The 21,665-nt window shown below is 39.7% G+C and overlaps 1 protein-coding gene across 1 annotated transcript; it reads right to left on the reverse strand.

Moving 5' to 3' along the window:
• Positions 1-11,930: 11,930 nt before the first annotated feature.
• Positions 11,931-12,716, reverse strand: LOC138872175 (uncharacterized). Its single transcript, XM_070150306.1, has one exon. It carries the CDS (start codon positions 12,714-12,716, stop codon positions 11,931-11,933), a length of 786 nt encoding a protein of 261 aa, XP_070006407.1.
• Positions 12,717-21,665: the final 8,949 nt, after the last annotated feature.

Consider the following 21,665-nt stretch of genomic DNA (forward strand, 5'->3'; position numbering starts at 1 on the left):
TAATTGGGTTTTGGTCCGAATCTCAAATTTTGACCAAGCGTGCCCGGGGTTAATTTTTGTTGACTTTTTGAAAAAAGTGTAAAAACCTTAACTTTATGAACTGTAATTGATTTTCCTAGCATTGTTTGGTGATATTGAGTCGATTTTGGTTAGATTCGATTGGTTTGGAGGCAGATTTTTAGAGAAAAGGCTCATGTTGAGCTTTGATTTGCTTGCGAAGCGAGGTAAGTGTTGGGTCTAACCTTGACTTGAGGGAATTAGAAACCTTTGAACTATATGTTATGTGAATTATGTGTGTACGGTGTTAAGGCTGTATTGTGGTCCGGTCTCGGGCCTAAATGGGCTAAACGGGCCAAACGGTCTCGGGCTCTGGTGGGCCGGGCCAAACGGTCCCGGGCTTAACGGTCCTGGAGGGTGGAACCGGCCCACTGTGGGTCTAAGCCCACATGGTCCTGGGCTAAGTGGGTCGGGCCCACGGGCTTAAGTGTTCTGGGCTATTTTTTTTTGAAATTTTTTTATCTAAGGCAATTTCTTGTAAATTATATTATATAATTGTGACTTAAATCTTCTAATTCAAAATTAAACACAAAAAAATTGTAAAGAAATATTCAAGGGAATGCCTTATAATTTTTATTATTACGAGATTAATAAAAAATGGCAATATTTTTCTTAGTCTTCCTCCCCCTAATGGAATGAGCACAATAAGGTGCTAATACCACCATTAAAAGGAAAAAAACTAATGAAGATATGCCAAAATACAAGTTACATATTAGTCTACGTATTATCTCTAACAAATTTCATAAATGGGATGGAGAGTGTGAATATTTCTACAGCACAATAGAGTGAGACTATCCAGTTAGGAGTTAGACTAGGAATGTCATTGGTCGTCTATTGATGCAGGGCTTTACCTTCTAGTTGTACTATACCAGCCATCTATTTCGTATTTCGTATTTCGTATTCTGTATTTCATATTTCATATCTCTTATATATTGTTGTTATTTTTATTACGCATTTTTATGGTACTAATATATCATCTCCTATTGCTTTTTTGAGCCGAGGGTCTCCTGGAAACAGCCTCTCTACCCTTCGGGGTAGAGGTAAGGTCTGCGTACATATTACCCTCCCCAGACCCCACTTGTGGGATTATACTGGGTCGTTGTTGTTGTTGTGGTTCGGAGGAATTTTCGTTGGTGGTGGCGGAAAAGAAGCTTATTCATCACCGCTTCCAGGCAAAGCAGCATCCTCCACAAGTTCTGCTAGCATTTCTTCATAAGTTTCGTCTATCTCCGGTTGTGATTCAGCAAGTCCAAAATTTCTTCTTTCTGAATGGATCCAATCTCTGAAGAGTACTGATTTTTCCAAGCTCTCCCTCATAGACGCTCTGTGATCACCGATTTGAAGTCTCGCTTGACTGAAAGCGCCCTCTGATGCCACTGTTGAAGCTTGAATACTTAAAATATCTCGAGCCATCCTTGAAAGAACCTAATAGTGTTTTTCTTTGTCCTTCCACCATTCTAAAACATCAAAGGAGCCGCCGGGATTCTCTGATTCAAGTCTCTGCGAAAAATAAACTTGAAGCTCATTTAGTTGTGAACTATCACCAATATTATCACCTTGAGAACCCCTGAACTCTATCCAAGAACTAAGTATTTTTAGGCCCACAGTTCTTTTAGATGATTGCAAACTAGACGAAGTAGGAGTTGGAACATTTGGTCTAGCATGATCTAAGGCAAGTTGATAAGCATTATAAATTGTTTGAGCATTTATTTTAATTGAGGCTTTTGCATCTGCAAGTGTAGCAAATTCCTCATCTGAAAGTGATAAAACTTTATAAATATTTGTATACCAAAAGTGAGGACCTCTTAATTTCATGGTAGGATTTAACATGGCAGCAACACCATAAATAGGGAGGATAGGGAAAAAAATATTTTTTAAACTTATCTTTCATAGAATTAATAGCAAGTTGATAAATTACTCCACCCTCTAAAAATTGAGTAAACAAATCTGCAAGTGTTGTAATATAAACTAAACAGTTAGAAATAGTAGGATAATATTACCTAGATAATTCATTTGTAGCAACATGAAATTGTTCTAAAAAGTCTACAAGAATTTTAACATTAGTCCAATCCTGATTTGTAAGGTGCTCATCATCATCATCATCATCATCATCACCACCAACACGAGCATTAAACATTGCGTTTATTGAGTTTCTATATTCATATGCAACAACTAAACTTTCATACATGTAATTCCATCTAGTCGAACAAAGTTTAGGAACCTTTCTTTCTCTAAGGCCAAATTCATCACATTTTTTAAAGTATTCTCTAAGTCTACTTCTACGGTTTGAATAAAAAAGCCAGTTAAGAGCCATTTTAACCTTTTTAATTTCAACATTTAATATTTTCATACCATCACCGACGATTAATGGTAAATATGACAAATACATCTAATATGAAAAATATTACTAAATGCAGGATTTAGTGTAGTTGTAAGCAAACCTATAGCATTAGTGTTACTAGAAGCATTATTCATTGAAACTGACATTATTTTATCTCTAATGCAAAAATATCTACAAATATCTGCAATTGTGTTAGCAATAAACTCACTTGTGTGACGTGAATTAATTATTCTATAAGCAATAATGCGCTTTTGCATTTTCCATTCCTCATCAATCCAATGAGTGGTAACAGTAAGATAATCACAGTCATTACCACTTCTACTAATATCAGTAGTAATAGCAACGCGATAATTTATATGAGTAAATAAATAGCGCAAATATTGTTCATATTCATGCTTATATTTATAAATATCGCTCTTTACGGTTGCGTGAGGTCATCCTTTATAAGTAGGATTAAAAACTCTTCTAATATAATGCACAAAGTGATGGTTTGAAGGAAAACTATAGGATAAACACATAACAGTAACCATTTTAGTCAATTCTTCACGATCTTTATTTGGATCGTAATATAAAATGCCATCGGCAAGAGGTTGTGTGTGTTATACTGATTGTTGTATTGGGTTAGATTTCAGTATTTTCATATGATATTCGCAGTACTGATATTTCTGGATTTACTGATTTTGAGGATTGAGTTGTTTTCATTAGTTTACTGCTTTGCCGTCATTTATTATTATTATTATTATTATTATTATTATTATTGTCACACCTCCTTTTTACTACCCGAGAAGGGATATAAAGGAGTTTTTTCAATTAAAGTGACATTATTCGGAATGGGGTTATTTTAATTATCAGAGTCGCCACTTGGGATAGTTTATTTGGTGTCCCAAGTCACCGGTTTATTTTAAAATCCCAAATCGAGGAAATTTCGACTTTATTTAAACGTCTGCGAAACAAGAAATTCTAGATAAGGAATTTTTTTAACCCGGGAGAAGGTGTTAGGCATTCCCGGGTTCTGTGGTTCGAGCACGGCCGCTTAAATTATTAAAATTAGCCTAATTATCTAATTTACTACATGTTTTAAACCTATTGTGCACTTTTAACTTTACAACCGCTTTTAATTAATTCAAACCGCTTTTTAGGAAGATTCAATGTTATTTAAAATACGTCTTTAAACTACACTAAATGAAATACACCCGCGGTTCGCGACATGTTCTACTTAACATTGTTGAGAAATTGGAATTGGGTCACATGAAATGTACACCCGGATTTAAAAATCACAACTACGTCATGGGAACCATACTCGTAGCTATGATAGAATTATCTAAAGAACGCGCCTAAAAACTACGAAGGTTCAAATTGATAACAACATTTATGAGGGCCATGGAGAGTTTAATTGATGGCACACCTCAATTTTTAAAAGGATTAACTCTTGAATTAATTTCACGAGGGCCATGGGTTAAGAGGTTTTATGGCACACCTTACTTTGATTTTAACTAAAGGAGATTATTTAAATAAGGCTAAGATCCTGATTGAAGCTTAAACTAGAGTTTCCTTAACTTAAAGCTAAACTCTTTTGAGTTATCTAAGGCAAGTGTTTTGGGATGGCATGAGTTCGTTCAACAAATCAGCTTTAGCGGTTGGAGTTGGGCTCACAAACCAGCCCAGAAGTCAAAAAGACATCAAACCATCATGCCAAGTCTTAACCAAACAGCCCAAAGTAGGCTCAAAATTAGGCGTGCCCAGTGGCTATATTTTCTAATTGGGCCTATCTACCCTTTGCTTAATATACGAAATTAGTGGAAAAGGTTAAAAACGAATTCATTCTTAAAAAAAAAATCGAAATACAAGGCTATTTGGAAAATTAATTTCACTACATTGATTTGCAAGATACATCAGATATAGATTTATAATTTTTTGCTAGGAATAGACAATTACAGCAAGGTCGGGCTGTTAGGATCAACTGCCCAAGCCCAATGGCCTGGGCCCAAACTTGCTCGAATGAATCCCAAACTTGGGCCTTGTGGCAAGTCTGGCACAATTTATATTTACATACAACCATAAACATGTTCATTACAAAAGGAAAATCTACTATTGAAAGTCTATTGATAATTAAACTTAATTTTAAAATTAACATTCCATTTACAATATTAACAGACCAAGACTTTATAGAAGAAAGATTTTAACCTAATGAATCATTATCCTAACAGTCCCTCACAGCTAACATCTAAAAGAAAGAAAGAAGAACTTCTAAAAAAAGTAAATGAAAGGAAAATGTCTTCTAGCCTTGAATTCCTGCCCTCAGATTCTTCACAGCCAATGTACCAGCTTGCAAGAGATCAACTACAGAGCTGCTTCTCACAAGCTGATTGTTTAAATACACATTTGAAGCTTCTTACTGCCCAAATCAGCTCTCATTCTACTAAGGATTTCATGAATCTGATCATGTGAAAAGGTCAGATTCACAAAATACCTTTAATTACACTAAATTACTACATTGTCAGACCCAAACATAATGCAAAAAAAAACAGTTATGATTCATGGATTTAACCATGTTGAAAGTTAAACTCATGAACCAATATGGGTTTCAAACCCAAAAATCATCGCATACTGCCTTGGTGAAATACTAGAATAAACTTGAAGGGAAGGAAAGGGGAAGTTCAATCCATGAACATGACCATGTAAGGGTCAGGCTCAATGGACAGACCAGGTTTAAGGAGAGGAATCTAAACATGTTATTTAATTAATGCAAGAAGCCACAGAAATGCATACTAGTATAAGATAATCAGTACTAAAGTCTAACAATGAAACAGAACCTTATGACATAAAACTAAAGGTAAAGAAACTCATGCATTTTTAGAGAGAAAGAAAAAGCTTTAACACTATTGTAGTTTCAGCATGTAAATCATAGCAAGCATATACAAACAATGTCAAACAAGAAGCATCCCATATTCATCTTAAGTTTCAATTACAAGTAGTCAAATAGGGAAAGGATCATATGTACCTTTAAACAATAATTAAATAACAACTAAAATGAAGATAAGACTGCTGGAAGAATTTCAGAAGTAGAAGGCAGCAACAGTAACCAACACAGCTTCAGCAAACCAAAGAACCCCAGAGTTTTAAAACCAAACCAATACTTGAAAACCAGAAATCCCAAGTAAAATCCTAGGAAAATTCTTCACTTCAACTCATTTCTTGCTTGTTAACAAAAGGAGAGGTTTCTTTTTTTTTTTGGGAAGTTTTTCTGAGATTTTTCTTAAATCAGAAATTCAGAGAAAAAGGAATTTTCTGCAGGGGATGATACTATTGATTGCTAATGATTGTGTAATCTTTTTCAGAGTGAGTGAGACTATATATATAGGCTTCCTTGGGAGGGTATCTTTTAGGCATATTACTTATCTTAGGGAATAAATAGTAATATCCTTTTTACAGCCCTTGGTATAGCTGTCCTATATTTCAGCATCTTTTTTATAACAGCTAGGATAGTTGTACATTTCTAGGAAGTTTCTGATTTTTAGCTTAAGTGTAAATTCCAATTTACCCTTTAGGTTACTGCTTATTTCAGCTTTTATCCTAAACTTTTAAGTTCAGTTAAAAGGGGTGAAAATTTGGATCAAAATGCCTAAAAAGGTCAAACGGGTGCAGTCCAAACTTAATAGAAGGAAATGCTTAATTGATTAAAAGTAAACTAGAACTGAAACTAACAACTAATGCATTTAAACAATAATCAAACAAAATCAGAGATGCAAATGCAAGGAAACAAACTAGAATTCAAATTATATCAATTTACAAAACTTAAACAAATGAAACAATAAAACCTAAATAATTGTCAATCCTCCTATAATAAGCCATTAGACCAGTTTAGGAAAACAGAGCAATCAATTGAACATGTTGAATCTTAGAGATTGAAACCTAGGCTAATTGGAAACATGTTTTTCTCTTTTTTTTAATCTAACAAATAAAAACAACATCAAACAAAGCTAAGGGTCTATGAATTAAAAGAAGGCGGGTCTAAAATAGCCTAAATAAAATATGTAGTCAAAACAAGAACAATTAAACATGCAAAAAAGAACCAAAATAAAACCAAACAATCAAAAGAAAAGAAAGGGATTTACCAGAGTTTATTTCAAAAACTGGATCAACTCACGAACTCGTCCAAACTCTTTGAAGTGTAAATGGACTTTGACTACCATTAATCGACTGTTCTTAACAAGAACAGTTGACTAATGGAGGTTTTAAGTCCACTTGATCAAATTTTGACCGAAAAATTAGAAAAGGGGAAAAATTAGGGCTCAATGATTCTGAGATTTAAGATTCATGGAGTTTGGCTGGGATTTTTGGGAAATCAATGGTGAGACAGAGGTGAGGGAAGGTTGAGGACTGTATGGTATGAATTTGGGGCTTTTTGGGCGATTTAAGGTTTTTGACTTTGAATCTCGGATTTGAGATTCGAAGCGTCTGGGGGTGATTCGAAGGGATTGGGTTGGAGATTATTAAAGAGGAGGCGAAGGGGGTGTAGACTATTGATTTGTGGTGTATTGGAGCACCGGAACAGCCATGAGGCGATTTTCGGTGGGTAATTTGTGGCGGAGGCGGCGATGGATTTTAGGGCGGCTAGTATTTTTACTTTGAGAGAGAATAGAGACGAAGTGAGAGGGGTCTGATAGGGGGGGTCTCTCTTTAGGACAGTTTTATATTAAATGAACCCTTAGTTCCGAGCTGTTGGATGATCAAAATCCAACAGCTATGATTAGATTGTCACGAAACGAGGTCATTTGATTTGAGAGTGGGTTAGACCGGGTAAGGTTTGGTTTGGGCTTGGGTTTTGGGTAATGGATTTGGGCTGGTTTGGGTCAGATTAGCCCAATTTCAAAAAATAAACCCCTTTTAAAATCAAACTCTTTTTATTTCCCCTTTTCTTTTTTTCCTTCTTTTTCTAATTAAAAACAATCCTAAAAAAGTAAAATCCTACATTATCTAAACTGTAAAATTAAACCAAATATCTAATTATAAAAATTATACACACCACTTAATTCTAAATAAAAAGAGAAAAATCAATAAATTAAAAATTAAAAGATAAAAGATGTAAAATGAGCTATTTTGGTATTTTTAAATTTCTATAAAAAAAATAATTACTGATTAATCCTAAAAATGTGAAAACAAATCCTAAATGCAATGTATGGTATTTTTGATATTTTTCATGATTTAAATAAAACTTAAACATGCACAAAAATTAAATAAAATTATACAAAAATTCCTAAAATGGCAAATAATCAACAGAAAACCTATTTTCTTGGGATTTTATAGGAGTATTTCGTATAGGGAAAATATCACATGCTCACGGCTGCCCCTCTTTTCCCGGAAATACGAAGGGTTTTTGGGCAAAGACAAAATGAGCGATTATGAGGGATTTTTGCCCGTTTTGAAACTTCATGGGAAGCATTTTTTTGAAAAAAGGTCTGCCCGAACCCTATTTCGGAGGTTGCCTATATATCCTTGGTTATAAAGGAATCAGGTCTGTGTAGTTTTAGATATTTTGGTAGCTGGGACTACTAGGAAACTGTGATTTCACTGCTGTTGCTGCTATTTTTGCTTGCTGACCTCCTTATTACACCAAAATAAAAGATAAAAATCTAAACTAGTTAAGCCTATCAACTACGAGTTACAAGATTCCTATCTATAAACCTTCTGAAATTTGATCTTGAGTCTTGGATGGTTCTTCCTGCAGACTCTGATCTGAATCTTGATGCTCGTTAGCTGCAACCTCTGGTTCATTCTTCTTCAGCCTTCGGATCAAGGCAGGACATGCAAAGCTTATGACTTCAACCATGTCTTGAGCAGTACGCATCTTTTCTCCGCTTTCACACTCAGAGTTCAACTTCTTTTCTTATTTCTTCTTTTCTTTTATTTGGGTTGAGACTTTTTTTTTTGGTCACCTCAACCTTGTGCCTCATGGTAAAAACCTATTTAGGCACCAAAACAAACAAACGAACGAAATTTCTGCCCCAGTTTTCACTAGAAAAATTTCGTGAATTATTGCAACAAAATCTAAGCTATTTCTTTATTGAAAGCAATAAAATCAGGATTGTGTATCCTTGGAAAAAAGAGATTAGAGAGTGGAGCCGTATATCTATAATGGAATCGGTTAGGGATTGGGGCCCTAAATTGGAAAGATCACCAGGTTATGCTGGAAAAATGGTCGGGTTATGTCGGATAAAGGAAATGTCCTCAGATTATGCCGGGAAAGTCATCGGATTATGCCAGAAAAGAAGAAAATAAAAGGTCCTCGGGTTATGTCGGGGAGGTCCATGGGTTATGCCGGGAAGTCATCGGGTTATGCCAGAAAATAAAAAGATCCTCGGGTTATGCCGAGAAGGTCCACGAGTTATGCCGGGAAAGTCATCGGGATATGTCAGAAAAGAAAAAGGGTCCTCGGGTTATGTCGGGAGAGTCTTCGGGTTATGGCGGAAAAGAAAAAGGTCCTCGGGTTATGCTAGGAGGTCTACAGGTTATGCCGGAAAAGTCATCTGGTTATGTCGAAAAATAAAAAGGTCATCGGGTTATGCTGGGAAGCTCCACGGGTTATGCCAGAAAAGTCATCGGGTTATGCCGGAAAAGAAAAAGGGTCCTCGGATTATGCCGGGGAGGTCCACGGGTTATGCCGGGAGAGTCATCGGGTTATGCCGGAAAAGAAAAAGGTCCTCGGGTTATGCGGGGAGGTCCACAGGTTATGCTGGGAAAGTCATCAGGTTATGCCGGAAAAAAAGGTCCCCGGGTTATGTTGGGGATTAAATAGGGAGTGAAACCCTATAACGGAAAAGACTACCAGGTTATGCTGGGAGTGACTAGGGAATGGGACCCTATGTTAGAAGAACGTAGCTAGAGATTGGGGACCCTAGGCTACCATGATTTTGGAATTTTTCTTCTTCTTGTTTTCATTTCACTTTTAATACTTTTTTCAAGAGAATGCATGAAGAATTTGAAAGGGACTTCCCCTTTTAGGTTAACTTCTACTGCAGGACCATTCTAGTCTCTGCGTACCTTGCTTTTATTGCACTTGCTTCTTGCGAGGTTATCTTAGATTGCACCTGTTTTCAAATAAAGAATAATTTTTCAGTTTGAAACGGTGGTTGGTTTTGTGGCCTTGATTGTTTTGATCACTTGATTTCGGTCCAACTCTTTTGCTGAAATCCTTTACTGCTTGCTGGCTTTCTGGAGACCGATCTCTCTTCTAAACCGGGTATCTTGGCTTTTCCCAAAATTCCATCATGATGGTTAACCCGTGTGGGGCCTGGGCTTTTCCTTATTTTGCCTTTATGGTAGCTTGACTTTAGATTTATTTCCTTTTCAAGAGTTTTCGACTCTAGAGCATCGGCTATCAAGGCTAGTCGAGATCAACTTGAGGCACCTGCTGAGGCTGGGTGCCTTTACTTGAACTTGGCTTTTGCTAAGTAGAACCCTGTAAAACCATCTTGCCATCTTTTCTTTGTATTAGTTTCGGAGGAGGATTAAACCGAAAGAGATTCAAAGAAAAGTAAAGAAAGGACAGGAAAATGAATTTAAAGAGAAGTGTCCCTTTCAGGGAAGGAAAGAAGGACTTATCTGGAGTGCATGCAGACTTTAATAGACATGACATGCTTCTTTGACTGGATACCCGATTTGTGCAACTATCCAACCTCTCATACACTCATTATGCCCCGTGTTTTAAAACCGGGAAACCTTGCCAGGACTCTTTCAGTGTCAATGATTGTAAGGGATTCCTTCTTCTCGATCAACGACGCTCACCAATGGACCTCTCTCATTTCTCTTCTCACCATCGCCTTATAGTGCCCTTTACGAGTTTTCACTAACAAAACTTTCTCATTTTCAATTTCTCTGCTTATCATCGCCTTACAGTGCCCGTGTGGGTTTTCACCAATAAGACTCTCTCAGTTTATTCCTCTGCTTACCATCGCCTTATGGTGCCCGTATGGGTTTTCACCAATAAGACTCTCTCATTTTATTTCTCATCTGGTGGTATCAGATCCAAGCAGCCGTATTTTTCGATTCTTGAACATTCGCATTGCTTGATCAGAAGGACTTGGACAAGATTGATAAAAAGAGTTTGGATTGAATTACAACTTTGGAACCTTTCTGGCGAACCCTCGCCGAACCATTATAACATCTGCCCCATTTTCACTTTTTGGGGAAATTTGGATTTTTGTTTTGGTATGACTGAACCCTAGAGAGAGGCTGCCTACGTATCCTCTCGGAATCAAGTCGAACATAGTTCAGGGAAACTTTTGTTTTTGTTTTTCCTTTTGTTTTGATTTGATTGATTTTTTTTACAAACGTTTTTAGGTTCCAAAGAGGGTAATCAAAGAAAGGTAATCGACTCAAAGGGTTAGCAAAGGATTGGAGTGTTTGGGGTAGCGAGAATGAAAGCCTTCATCATCCCAATCGGATATTGGTACCGCAAAAGGGTTAAACGTAATACCTTTTGACTGTGTCTGCATTTACAGCTGTTTCAGGGTCATTTCCTTCAATATCTCCCAGGTACAGCGCCCTTTTCGGCAACAATTTTCTGATAATGTATGGGCCCTTCTAGTTGGGAGCGAACTTTCCTTTTGCTTACTTGTGATGAGGGATAATACGTCTCAAAACAAGTTGCCCCACTTCAAAGTTCCTAGGTCGCACTTTCTTGTTGTAGGCACGGGCCATTCTTTGTTAATACAACTTCCTGTGGCAAACTGCGGCCATTCGCTTTTCATCAATCAGGGTTAACTATTCCAGACGATTTTGACCCACTCACTATCCTCAACTTTAGCCTCAACGATGATTCGGAGAGAAGGAATTTCAACTTCTACAGGTATTAAGACTTCAATATCGTAAACCAATAGATAGGGTATTGCCCCAACTGATGTGCGCACAGTTGTGCGATATCCCAACAACGCAAACGACAACTTCTCATGCCACTGTCTCGAACTTTGGATCATCTTTCTAAGAATCTTCTTGATGTTCTTATTTGCTGCTTCAACGGCACTATTAGCTTTGGGCCGATAAGGGGTAGAGTTCCGATGTGTGATCTTAAATTGTTCACATATTTCCCTCATCAAGTGACTATTCAAGTTTGCGGCATTGTCCATAATGATAGTTGTAGGGATACCAAAACGGCAGATGATGTTGGAGTGCACAAAGTCTACCACTGCTTTCTTAGTGACGACTTTGAGAGTGACTGCTTCAACCTATTTTGTGAAGTAATCAATGGCAACCAATATGAATCTATGCCCATTTGAAGCTTTTGGCTCGATTGGCCCAATGACATCCATACCCCAAGCAACGAATGGCCATGGTGCTGATATATGATGCAGTTCTGAGGCGGTGCATGAATCAGGTCACCGTGCACCTGACACTGATGACATTTTCGGAGAACACTGAAGCAATCTTTTTCCATAGTCATCCAGTAGTAGCCTACTCGGACGATTTTCTTTGCCAAGATGTATCCATTCATGTGGGGTCCACACACTCCCGCGTGCACTTCATGCATGATTCTTCAGGCCTTTTCAGCATCCACACATCTTAACAAGTTGAGATATGGAGTCCTTTTGTACAAGACCTCGCCGCTCAAGAAGAAACCGCTGGCAAGCCTTCTAATGGTTCTTTTTTGGTCTCCATTGGCTTTCTCGGGATATTCTTTCATTTTCAGAAATCTCTTGATATCATGATACCATGGCTGAACATTTGGTTCCACCTCAACCGTATTGCAGTAACCATGCCCTTCTCGGATTTGGATTTCTAGCGGGTCAATGTGAACATTGCCTGGATATGGCAACATCGAGGCCAAAGTAGCGAGTGCATCGGCTAACTCGTTGTGAAAACGAGGAATGTACCTGAACTCGACTGACTTGAACCGCTTACTAAGATCTTCCACATGTTGCCTGTATGGAATAAGCTTGACATCCCGAGTTTCCCATTCTCCCTGAGCTTGTCGAATAGTCAGATCTGAATCTCCCATGATTATCAATTCTTCTACATCTTGGTCGATTGCCATATTCATACCCATAATGTAGGCTTCATACTTGGTAGTGTTGTTTGTGCATAAAAACCGAAGCCGAGTTATGGCTGGATAGTGTTGGCCAGTGGGTAAGATCAAAATTGCCCCAATCCCGACACCTTTTGCGTTCACAACTCCATCGAAGAATATTTTCCAAGCATTGGTGTCTTCTGATGTGACCTCAACTGAATTCTCCTCCTCGTCCGGGAAGTAAGTACTCAAAGGCTGATATTCATCATCAACAGGGTTTTTAGCTAGGTGATCTGCTAAAGTCTGGGCTTTCATTGTCGTACGGGTGACATAGACTATGTCAAATTCAGTGAGCAAGATTTGCCATTTTGCTAACCTCCTTGTGGGCATCAGCTTTTGGAATATATATTTCAAAGGGTCCAACCTAGTGATGAGATAAGTGGTGTAGGCTAATAGGTAATGCCGAAGCTTCTGAGCAACCCAAGTTAGGGCGCAACAAGTTCTTTCCAACAGGGTATATTTGGCTTCATAACTTGTGAACTTTTTGCTCAAGTAGTAGATTGCTTGCTCTTTCTTCCCGGTCACATCATGCTGCCCGAGGACACAGCCGAAGGAATTCTCCAAGACTATCAGGTGCAAAAACAAAGGCCTCCCCGATTCAGGTGGGACCAAGACTCGCGGGTTCGACAGATATTCTTTGATTTTATCAAAGTCTTTTTAACACTCGTCTATCCATTTAATCGCTGCATATTTATTCAACAACTTGAATATGGGATCATATGTGGATGTCAACTAAGCGATGAACCGGCTGATGTAATTCAACCTTCCCAGCAGGCTTATAACCTCTTTCTTGGTTCTCGGAGGAGACAAATCCCGAATAGACTTTATCTTTATTGGATCTAGTTCAATGCCCCTCCGACTGACTATAAATCCCAAACGTTTCCCAAATGGAACTCCAAATGCACAGGGTTTAACTTCAAATCATACTTGCTTAGATGCTCAAAGAACTTTCTCAGGTCCTAAACATGGTCATCCTGTGTTCTGAATTTAATGATCACATCATCCACATACACCTCGATTTCCTGGTGCATCATGTCCTGAAATATGGTAGTCATAGCTCTTATGTACGTTGCCCTGGCATTCCTCAGACCAAAAGGCATGACCCTGTAATAATAGGTGCCCTAGGGTGTGGTGAAGGCTGTCTTTTCCGCATCTTCTTCATCCATCAAGACCTGATGATATCCAGCATAACAATTCACGAAAGATTGTATCTCATGTTTGGCACAGTTGTCAACGAGGATGTGGATATTTGGCAAAGGGAAGTTGTCTTTGGGACTTGCTTTGTTCAGATCCCGATAGTCAACACATACTTGGGTTTTTCCGTCTTTCTTTGGCACTAGGACTACATGAGCCAACCATATGGTATATCGGACCACTCTGATCACACCTGTTTTCAACTGCTTGGTGACCTCTTCTTTGATCTTGTCACTAATGTCAGTTTTGAACTTTCTTTGCTTTTGCTGGACAGGGGAACAATCGGGGTAAGTTGGCAATTTATGCACTACTATATCAGCACTTAATCTTGGCATATCATCGTAGGACCAAGAAAACACATCTTTGAATTCAAACAAAAGTTAGATCAGTGCATCCCTGGTTCTTTCATCTGTGTGAATGCTTATCATGGTTTCTTGGACCTCTTCTGAACTACCCAAATTTATTGGCTTGGTTTTCATTTAGATTTGTCTTAGGCTTATTCTCAAATTGTTCCAATTCTCGATTTATTTCCCTAAAAGCCTCTTCTTCATCATATTCTGGTTCTTGATTCATTATTTCACAATTAGACAGCGTGTTTGAATCTGGGCATGAAGTCCGCAAGTATGTCATGTTATTTAAAGCCGCATTATTAGAACCGAAACTTGACTGGGAATGGAGTATCCTTCCAGTTTTTCAACTTGGCATTGGGCCCCATATACATCACCTCAGCGGTGCTCGAGCCTTCTCCCGGTTGGGGGTTTCATACAACATCTACCTCACAGCTCCACATATTTCTTCTATTTCTTCGGTCGTGAAGGCCTCATCTTCCTCTTCTATGTACTTGGGCTTGACGAATGTCTTGAAAAGGTGGGGGATCGGCTGAGGCAAGACCCAACCATTGTTATTTCTCTCATTTGCCCATGTTTCATCAGCTGGCGTGGCTTGAAAACCCACACCAAAGAACTTCTCGCTAGCTGCCAGAGTGATAGGTTCTGTGATACCTTGTAATGATGTCCTGATCCCCTTCCCGGGCTTATAACCATGCTTGATCATTTCTTTGGCAACCATAATTGACGCATTTAAGAGAAAGTGTTGAGAGCATGGGCTTCCTTCTTTACATTGGTCTGCAACCACAACCTCGAAAGCTTGATAGACTATATATCCGCTACCTTCCCTAGCTTTGAGACATGGGACTGACGGATCCCGGTAAATTGACTACTCATCCTCTTCGTGGACTACAATATCCTGATCTTCATATTCAAATTTCACCATCTGGTGGAGAGTGGAAGGTACGGCCCCTACCGCGTGAATCCACGGTCTTTCCAAGATGAAATTATAAGAAGTGTCCATATATAGGACCTGAATTGTCACCTCGAAATCCATAGGACCAATATCAAAATCAAATCGATCTCGCCTATGGTGTCCCTCTTGATGCCATCAAAGGCACGCATACAGACATTGTTAGGCCTGATTCTCTCAGTTCTAATCTCTATTCTTTGCAAAGTTGAGAGAGGGCATATATTAACTCCGGATACGCCATCCAGCATGACTCTCTTCACATAGTACCCCTCACATTTAACTGTCAAATGAAGGGCTTTGTTGGGGCCAGCCCCTTCCGGGGGCAAATCATTCTTGCTAAATGAGATATGGTTGATTGCGAAGAATCTTTCCGCCATCCTTTCCAGTTGCTCAACAATGGTTTCAATTGGAACATAAGCTTCATTGAGGTTTTATCAACATTTTCTAATGCTCGGTTGAGCTCACCAGTAGAGACATGAGTAAGACCTATGAAGGAGACTTCCGGAGTTGCTCTATTACCTCATAGTCTGCAGTTTTCATTTTACGGAAGAATTCTTCGGCCTCCTCGGCACGGACAAGATTCTTGAGTGGGAAACGCTTCTTCTTAGCTTTGTTCAAATCCTCCAAGTTAAGGTATTTCTCAGCTGGGTTAGTTTCATTTGCTTCACCTAGGACCTCTTTTCCCTTGTAGCTTACTACGCCTTGTTATAACTCCATGGGATGGCAGTGGGGTCTGTCATGGGCTTCTGTGTGCGCGGCCAATAACCACGGGCTCATTCAGCCTTGGTGAAATTACTGGCCCCCGTACCACATAAGTCCCTTTAGGCACGTACATCTTAGGTCCCTTGTTCAGCTCGAGCCTTTTTGGAGGGCTTAATGTCATTTGCTCTTTCCTGTGACCCCGGGGAACATAAAGAATGGCATCTTTTAGGGGTACTGCCCCAGTTTTGGTTTCCACTGTCTTTTATGCACTTTGAGGGGTGGGTTTACATTTCTTCTCCCCTTTATCTTGCTTTGCGACAGCCTTTGGCTTCTTTTCCACATCGGCTATGGCAATGATGGCTTTTAGAGCTGGGTCAAACTCTTTATCTTCACAAATTATCCCAATGATTGGCCCATTGTTGTGAGCCGACAATGGGTTGCTGGTCATATTGGGGATCTCTTCGTCTTTCAGTACTACCCTCTTCTGCTCTACCAAGTTCTCAATTGCCCTTTTGAGAGTCCAACAGTCTTCGGTGTCATGCCCTTCCACCCCCAGAATGATAGGCACATCAGGTACCGGGTCGGTAGGAAGGTGACTCTGGGTTTTTTCTATTCAGGGGTACGGGTTGTAGCAAACCCATTTGGACTAGTTTAGGGAAGAGGCTCGACTATGATTTACCAATAGGCATGAAGTTTGTTCTCCTAGGTGGCTCCTGAGCACGGGCATTGTAGGGGAAGTTATTTTGTGGAGGTCGGGGATTATACTGACCTTGGTGAGGAGGGTTATTTCTAGGAGGTGGAGCTCTGCTTTGGTTAAACTGTTGTTGAGGCCGAGCGTATGGCTGGGCGTTCATTACCGCTTAAGGCTGGGGGGCCATAGCATAAGCCACATCCTGGTGGGGATAATAATGTTGTGGTGCGCTTGGAGGGACGTAACCTCTGGGTGAACTAGGGTTTCTCAAACCTAAAACTGCCATCGCCACTTCTTCCTTCTTCTTTCTGTTCGCTACACCTCCGGACCCGCTTTGAATTGCTTGGGATGTAGCTCTTATGGCAGATTGGCTCAATATGCACCCTGTTTTCAGACCATTCTCGACCAGCTCACCAATCTTGATGGCCTCAGCAAACGGTTTCCCCATTGCAGACATTATATTCTGAAAGTAGTCAGCCTCTTGGGCTTGTAGAAAAACACTAACCATTTCTGTTTCATCCATTGGGGGCTTGACCCTGGCCACTTGTTCGCGCCATTTAACAGCATATTCTCAGAAACTTTACGATGACTTCTTCTTGAGATTTGACAGAGAATTCTTGTCGGGAACTATGTCTATGTTATACTGAAACTGCCTGACAAAATCTCGAGCCAGATCATACCAAATATGCCAATGAGATATGTCCTGATCCATGTACCACTCAGAGGCAATGCCAATTCGACTCTCTCCAAAGTAAGCCATTAGGAGCTCTTCTTTTCTGCCTGCCCCTCTTAATTGATTGCAATATCTCTTGAGGTGGGCTATGGGATCCCCGTACCTATCATACTTTTCGAACTGTGGGGGTCTTGAAACCCAGGGGAAAATGCATATATGGGAACACACATAGATCAGCATAGGATACACTCTTTTGTCTGCTCAAGCCTTGTATATTCTTAAGGCTCTGTTCCATGCTCCTCATTTTCCGAATGATTTTCTCCTACTCGGGGTTCTTTATAGCCTTCTCCTATCCTGCGGTAAACTCGTACCAAGGTTGTTGCGGGTAAGAATTGGTGGTGAAATGGGTAGGTTCTGGTGGAAAAGATGGTATTTGGAAAGTGAAAGATGATGGATCAAAGCTTGGCCTGGGCACAGTTGGTTGTACCGTAGACGAGGTTGGTGGTGCGGTAAATATGTTGGAGGCCACTCCTGAAACTACCTAGGGGCGAACCTCAGAAGGTGTTCCGGTGAAGTGAGCTGAGATGGTGGGGTATCCAAGTGGGGTATTCGGGTAATTTATTAGGATGTTGGAATTTCCACTTGCTCTGGGAAGTATCTCGGGGAAACCGGGTATGGCACTTGGCGGCTCTCTACCATTGGACCAGGCGTCCCACATTTCCAGTACGCGGAGGCGCAGTGCCCTATTCTCTTCAGTTGTCGCTGACTCTGAGGTTGGGATAACCGATAGTGGGCTATCCTCTGGGATGGGAGTTGTTGGTGGATGACCTTCTGACGACATTTCTATACTGCCCTTAGATCTTGTAAAGTATGGGTGTGAAGACAGGTTACCACAAACCAACCACCTTAAAAACAGAACATGTACTCAATAGTAGATAACAAACCGGTTAGTTTGAAGCAATTAACACATAGGGAATCACATATTGGGGGTGTGATGCACCTATACAGTTAAATGTGTTTCTACATATTTTGCAACGATTGCATGTCTCATCCCACCTTTTGTTCATCTCCCCGATCTTCTCTTGCTCTCTTTTGCATTCTTATTTTCCCTCTTATTCTCTTTTCCTTGTTTTTCTCTCTTTTCTTTTTGGTTTTCTCTTTCCTAAATTTTCTCGTTTATTTGAGTTTTAAAAAATCATGACTGGATCCGATGGGATTTGCCTACGTATCACGACGCCGCGTGAATCAGATCATCTCGTAGTTCAAGGGAAAAACATTAAATAAATAAACACAATTTTGGTTTTTCTTCAAATTTCATTAAAAATAAAAACTCCTAATCTTTTATATTACAAATAACTCCATCATATTTTCTAGAAATTGAAAAAAGAGAATGGCAGACCCGAAACAGACTCTAAAATGGGAAATTGAAATACAGACTCGATACGAAAATTAAGAATACATAAGTGCTTCTACTCCAGGGGCCCGTGGGACATCAGTTGGTCTTGCCACGGGCCTATATGCAAGATCCCCTTGGAGACGCTCCAGGTCACTCATTATTTGTCGAACAAAGGTCATTACTGCGGCAAAGAAGGTGGTTCTAGTCATGTCTTCACATTCATGACACTTCATGACGATGTAATCAGCAATTGCTCTAACTCTTTCCCTGATGATACTCTTCTCTTGGAGCAGGCGTCTGATTTGTTGAGACCTAGCTTCTAGTACTTGGGTGTCATGATGGTTTTGACCCTGTAGCTGTTGCATATCTTCCTCTAGTTGGGACATTAATGCATAGCAATGTTCCCTTTCCACTTTAAAGTTTTTAGCTTGTTTGGCCATCTCATTTTCGAGGGTAGTTAGCCTTTTCTTCAAATTTTTGACTATTCCCTCATATTTCTTTTTCAACTGCCGCACAAACTCTGCCCGTCCCTCTACGTTCTTTGTCAACTGTGCTCGAGCTCTTGCCAGATTACCCTCGAATTTTTCCAAGTCATCCTGGTACTCAGATATTTTCCTTCTAAAACCATTTATGAGCCTTTCATCTGTTCGGCTCATTTCCTGATTCTCAGCAGTTATCTTCATTTTTTGGATCTGGGCTCGAAAGGCTTTGTTTTCTTGAGCCAGGTTCTTCTTTTCCCCTTCATCAGCAGCAGCTTGTACACTATTGTCAAATTTAAGATCTCGGATCTGCCCCTCCAATTTGCTTATTGTGGCTCTGTAGCTTGTCTCTTTTGCCAGCCAATCCCATTGCTCCCGTGAATCATCAGTGAATTACTGGACGTAGGGTCTCTTAGCAGGCCGTTCGGGCTCCTGATGGACTTAAAACTTTTTACCAAACCAATTCATGTAATTAGGCTCTAATTCGCCTTTATATAGATCCCGTACCCAAGTCTTTGGCTCTAGAAATCTACATTAATTCCAAATCTAGCGAACTTTTCCTTCTGGGAACACAGCTTTTGGACCTAATTCGATGACTTGTCAGCTCAGATCTTCGTCATATGGGATAGTTTGTTACCTACCTAGTTGGCGCAACACCCTATGTAGAGCATATGGCTGAATGCTCCGGAGACCCATTAAGAGATGGTAGCACACCTCGGCTGACATATAAATGACTTCAGTGACTGGGAGCCAACCGAATATCCACTCAATTTTGTTTGAAGTTAAGGAACTCAAATGTGCGAACCAGGCCTCTATACCTTCTGGAAATTCATAATCCACCATCCGGTTTTCATGTTCTTCAATGCAGTTCAAACCAGTCATGCCATAGTTCATGTACCCCAGACGGTGGTAAAGATGTTCTTGCATCCAAAGTTGTAGAAGCATGTTACAGCCCTTAAAAAATTTCCCCCCTTCTCGGCAAATAGTTAGAGCTCGATAAATCTCTGCTAAGATCATTGGAACAAGGGTGTTATTAGCTTTTTTAGTCATGACGTCGGCCATTCCCACAAGACCCAATTCTATATTTCCATCCTTTCTTGGGCAGATTAAAACACCTAGGAATGCCACTATAAAATCCAGTCTCTGACGTGCTTCTCATTTATCTTTGTTTCCTGAATGAGTTAGGCCATTATCTGGTGCCTCAAAACTGTGGGGATCACCATAATGTCGGTACAAGAAGTAGAATGTGCAAAATCCCTCGGATAGATTTCCATCTTGAACCTCCCAACTGATGCTTAGAAGGTCCAAAAGCTTATGTGGAGTCACTGTTCTTGGTGCCACTGGGTACCGACTTCTGAGATTCCCACTAAGACCGGCATAGCTAGCTATTTCCTCAAGCGTGGGGGTTAGCTCAAAATCAGAAAAATGGAACACATTATGTGTCGGGTCCCAAAAAGGTATCAAAGCCTCAATTACATCCAACCTCGGTTTGATTTTCAAAAGACCAACAAGACCGCCCAAAACTTTTACCACAGTATCTCTGCTGACTTTTTCTAAGTCATTCCACCACATATGGAGTTCTAATGAGATTTCTTCAAGGACTGTGAAGGGTTCATTTTCAATTGTGTTGATCCTGCACATTTATTAGAGTGATTAGTTAAAAGATCATGATTTATTTTGACTCAAGAGAAAATTATCATTTTTCAAAAAATTTCATTTCAAAACAAAAACTACCTTTGCAAATACGGCCTTTCAGCACCTCAGGAAAGAAGATTTTAGGGCTGTATTTGCTAATTGGCCAAAATGTTGAAAAAGAAACCATAGGTGGCTGTTCTTGCAAAAGCAGCCTTCCGCTGTCCTTTTGGGGACATTTGGCTATTTAGACAAGAACAACATCGCCTAACTTATTTATGACAAAACAACAAAATTTTTGTTCTTTTGGGTTATTTTTGCAAAAATGGAGTTGGGCCCGGTGAGGGTTGCCTACGTATTCCACATCCAGTGAGAATCAAACTTGCGTAATTCGGGCAGTTTTGACATAATAAAAACAATACCAAATATTTTTCCTTGAAGAAAAAATTCCTTTTCTCTTTCTCAAAATTTCGGCAGATTTTCGGTACTTTTCGGACACCGATTTTTCAAAGACAGGGAATTATCTCTCTCATACCTCAATTTGACTTTTATTTTTATTTTTATTTTTTTCAATTTTTAATTTTTCTCCCTTATTCTAGAAGCCGGTCAATATGCAATCCAAAGCAAATGAATGTACAAGTAGCAAGTAAAATGCATTAGGACGGTCTTTTGATTTCGGGTGCACCTGTCCTAGTCGGACTCAACCCCTGTGTTGAGTTCCCAAAGTCAAATGCATGTGATGCAAACAAGCATTCCTACTAGGGATCCAACATGAGTCTTTGTTATACTAGGTTTAAAACCCTGGGTGTATTGTTCTAGATCTGGCTTACCCGAGCGGACAGCTCAAGCCGAGGGGGGCAGCGTACCGGGAATACAGAAGCTTTACCGGCTTTGCAACTTGTCCGAATCTCGTTCTAAATTGGGATATGACTCTAACAAAAAGAAGTTTCACGAAGTGCATACTTCCCAAATGATTTAGAAGACTCCGAGAGAAGAGGGTTTCATAACAATTTATATATAATTCAAACAATATTGAAGCGGTAAAAAGTGACATTTAGCACATTAGGCTCAGACATCTAAAAATCAGATAAAAATAAAGCCAAGTATAACAGTTATTCTAAGCTCGAATTCTTGAACC

The sequence above is a fragment of the Nicotiana sylvestris genome, chromosome 1, assembly GCF_000393655.2.
Source record: "Nicotiana sylvestris chromosome 1, ASM39365v2, whole genome shotgun sequence".
NCBI lineage: Eukaryota > Viridiplantae > Streptophyta > Magnoliopsida > Solanales > Solanaceae > Nicotiana > Nicotiana sylvestris.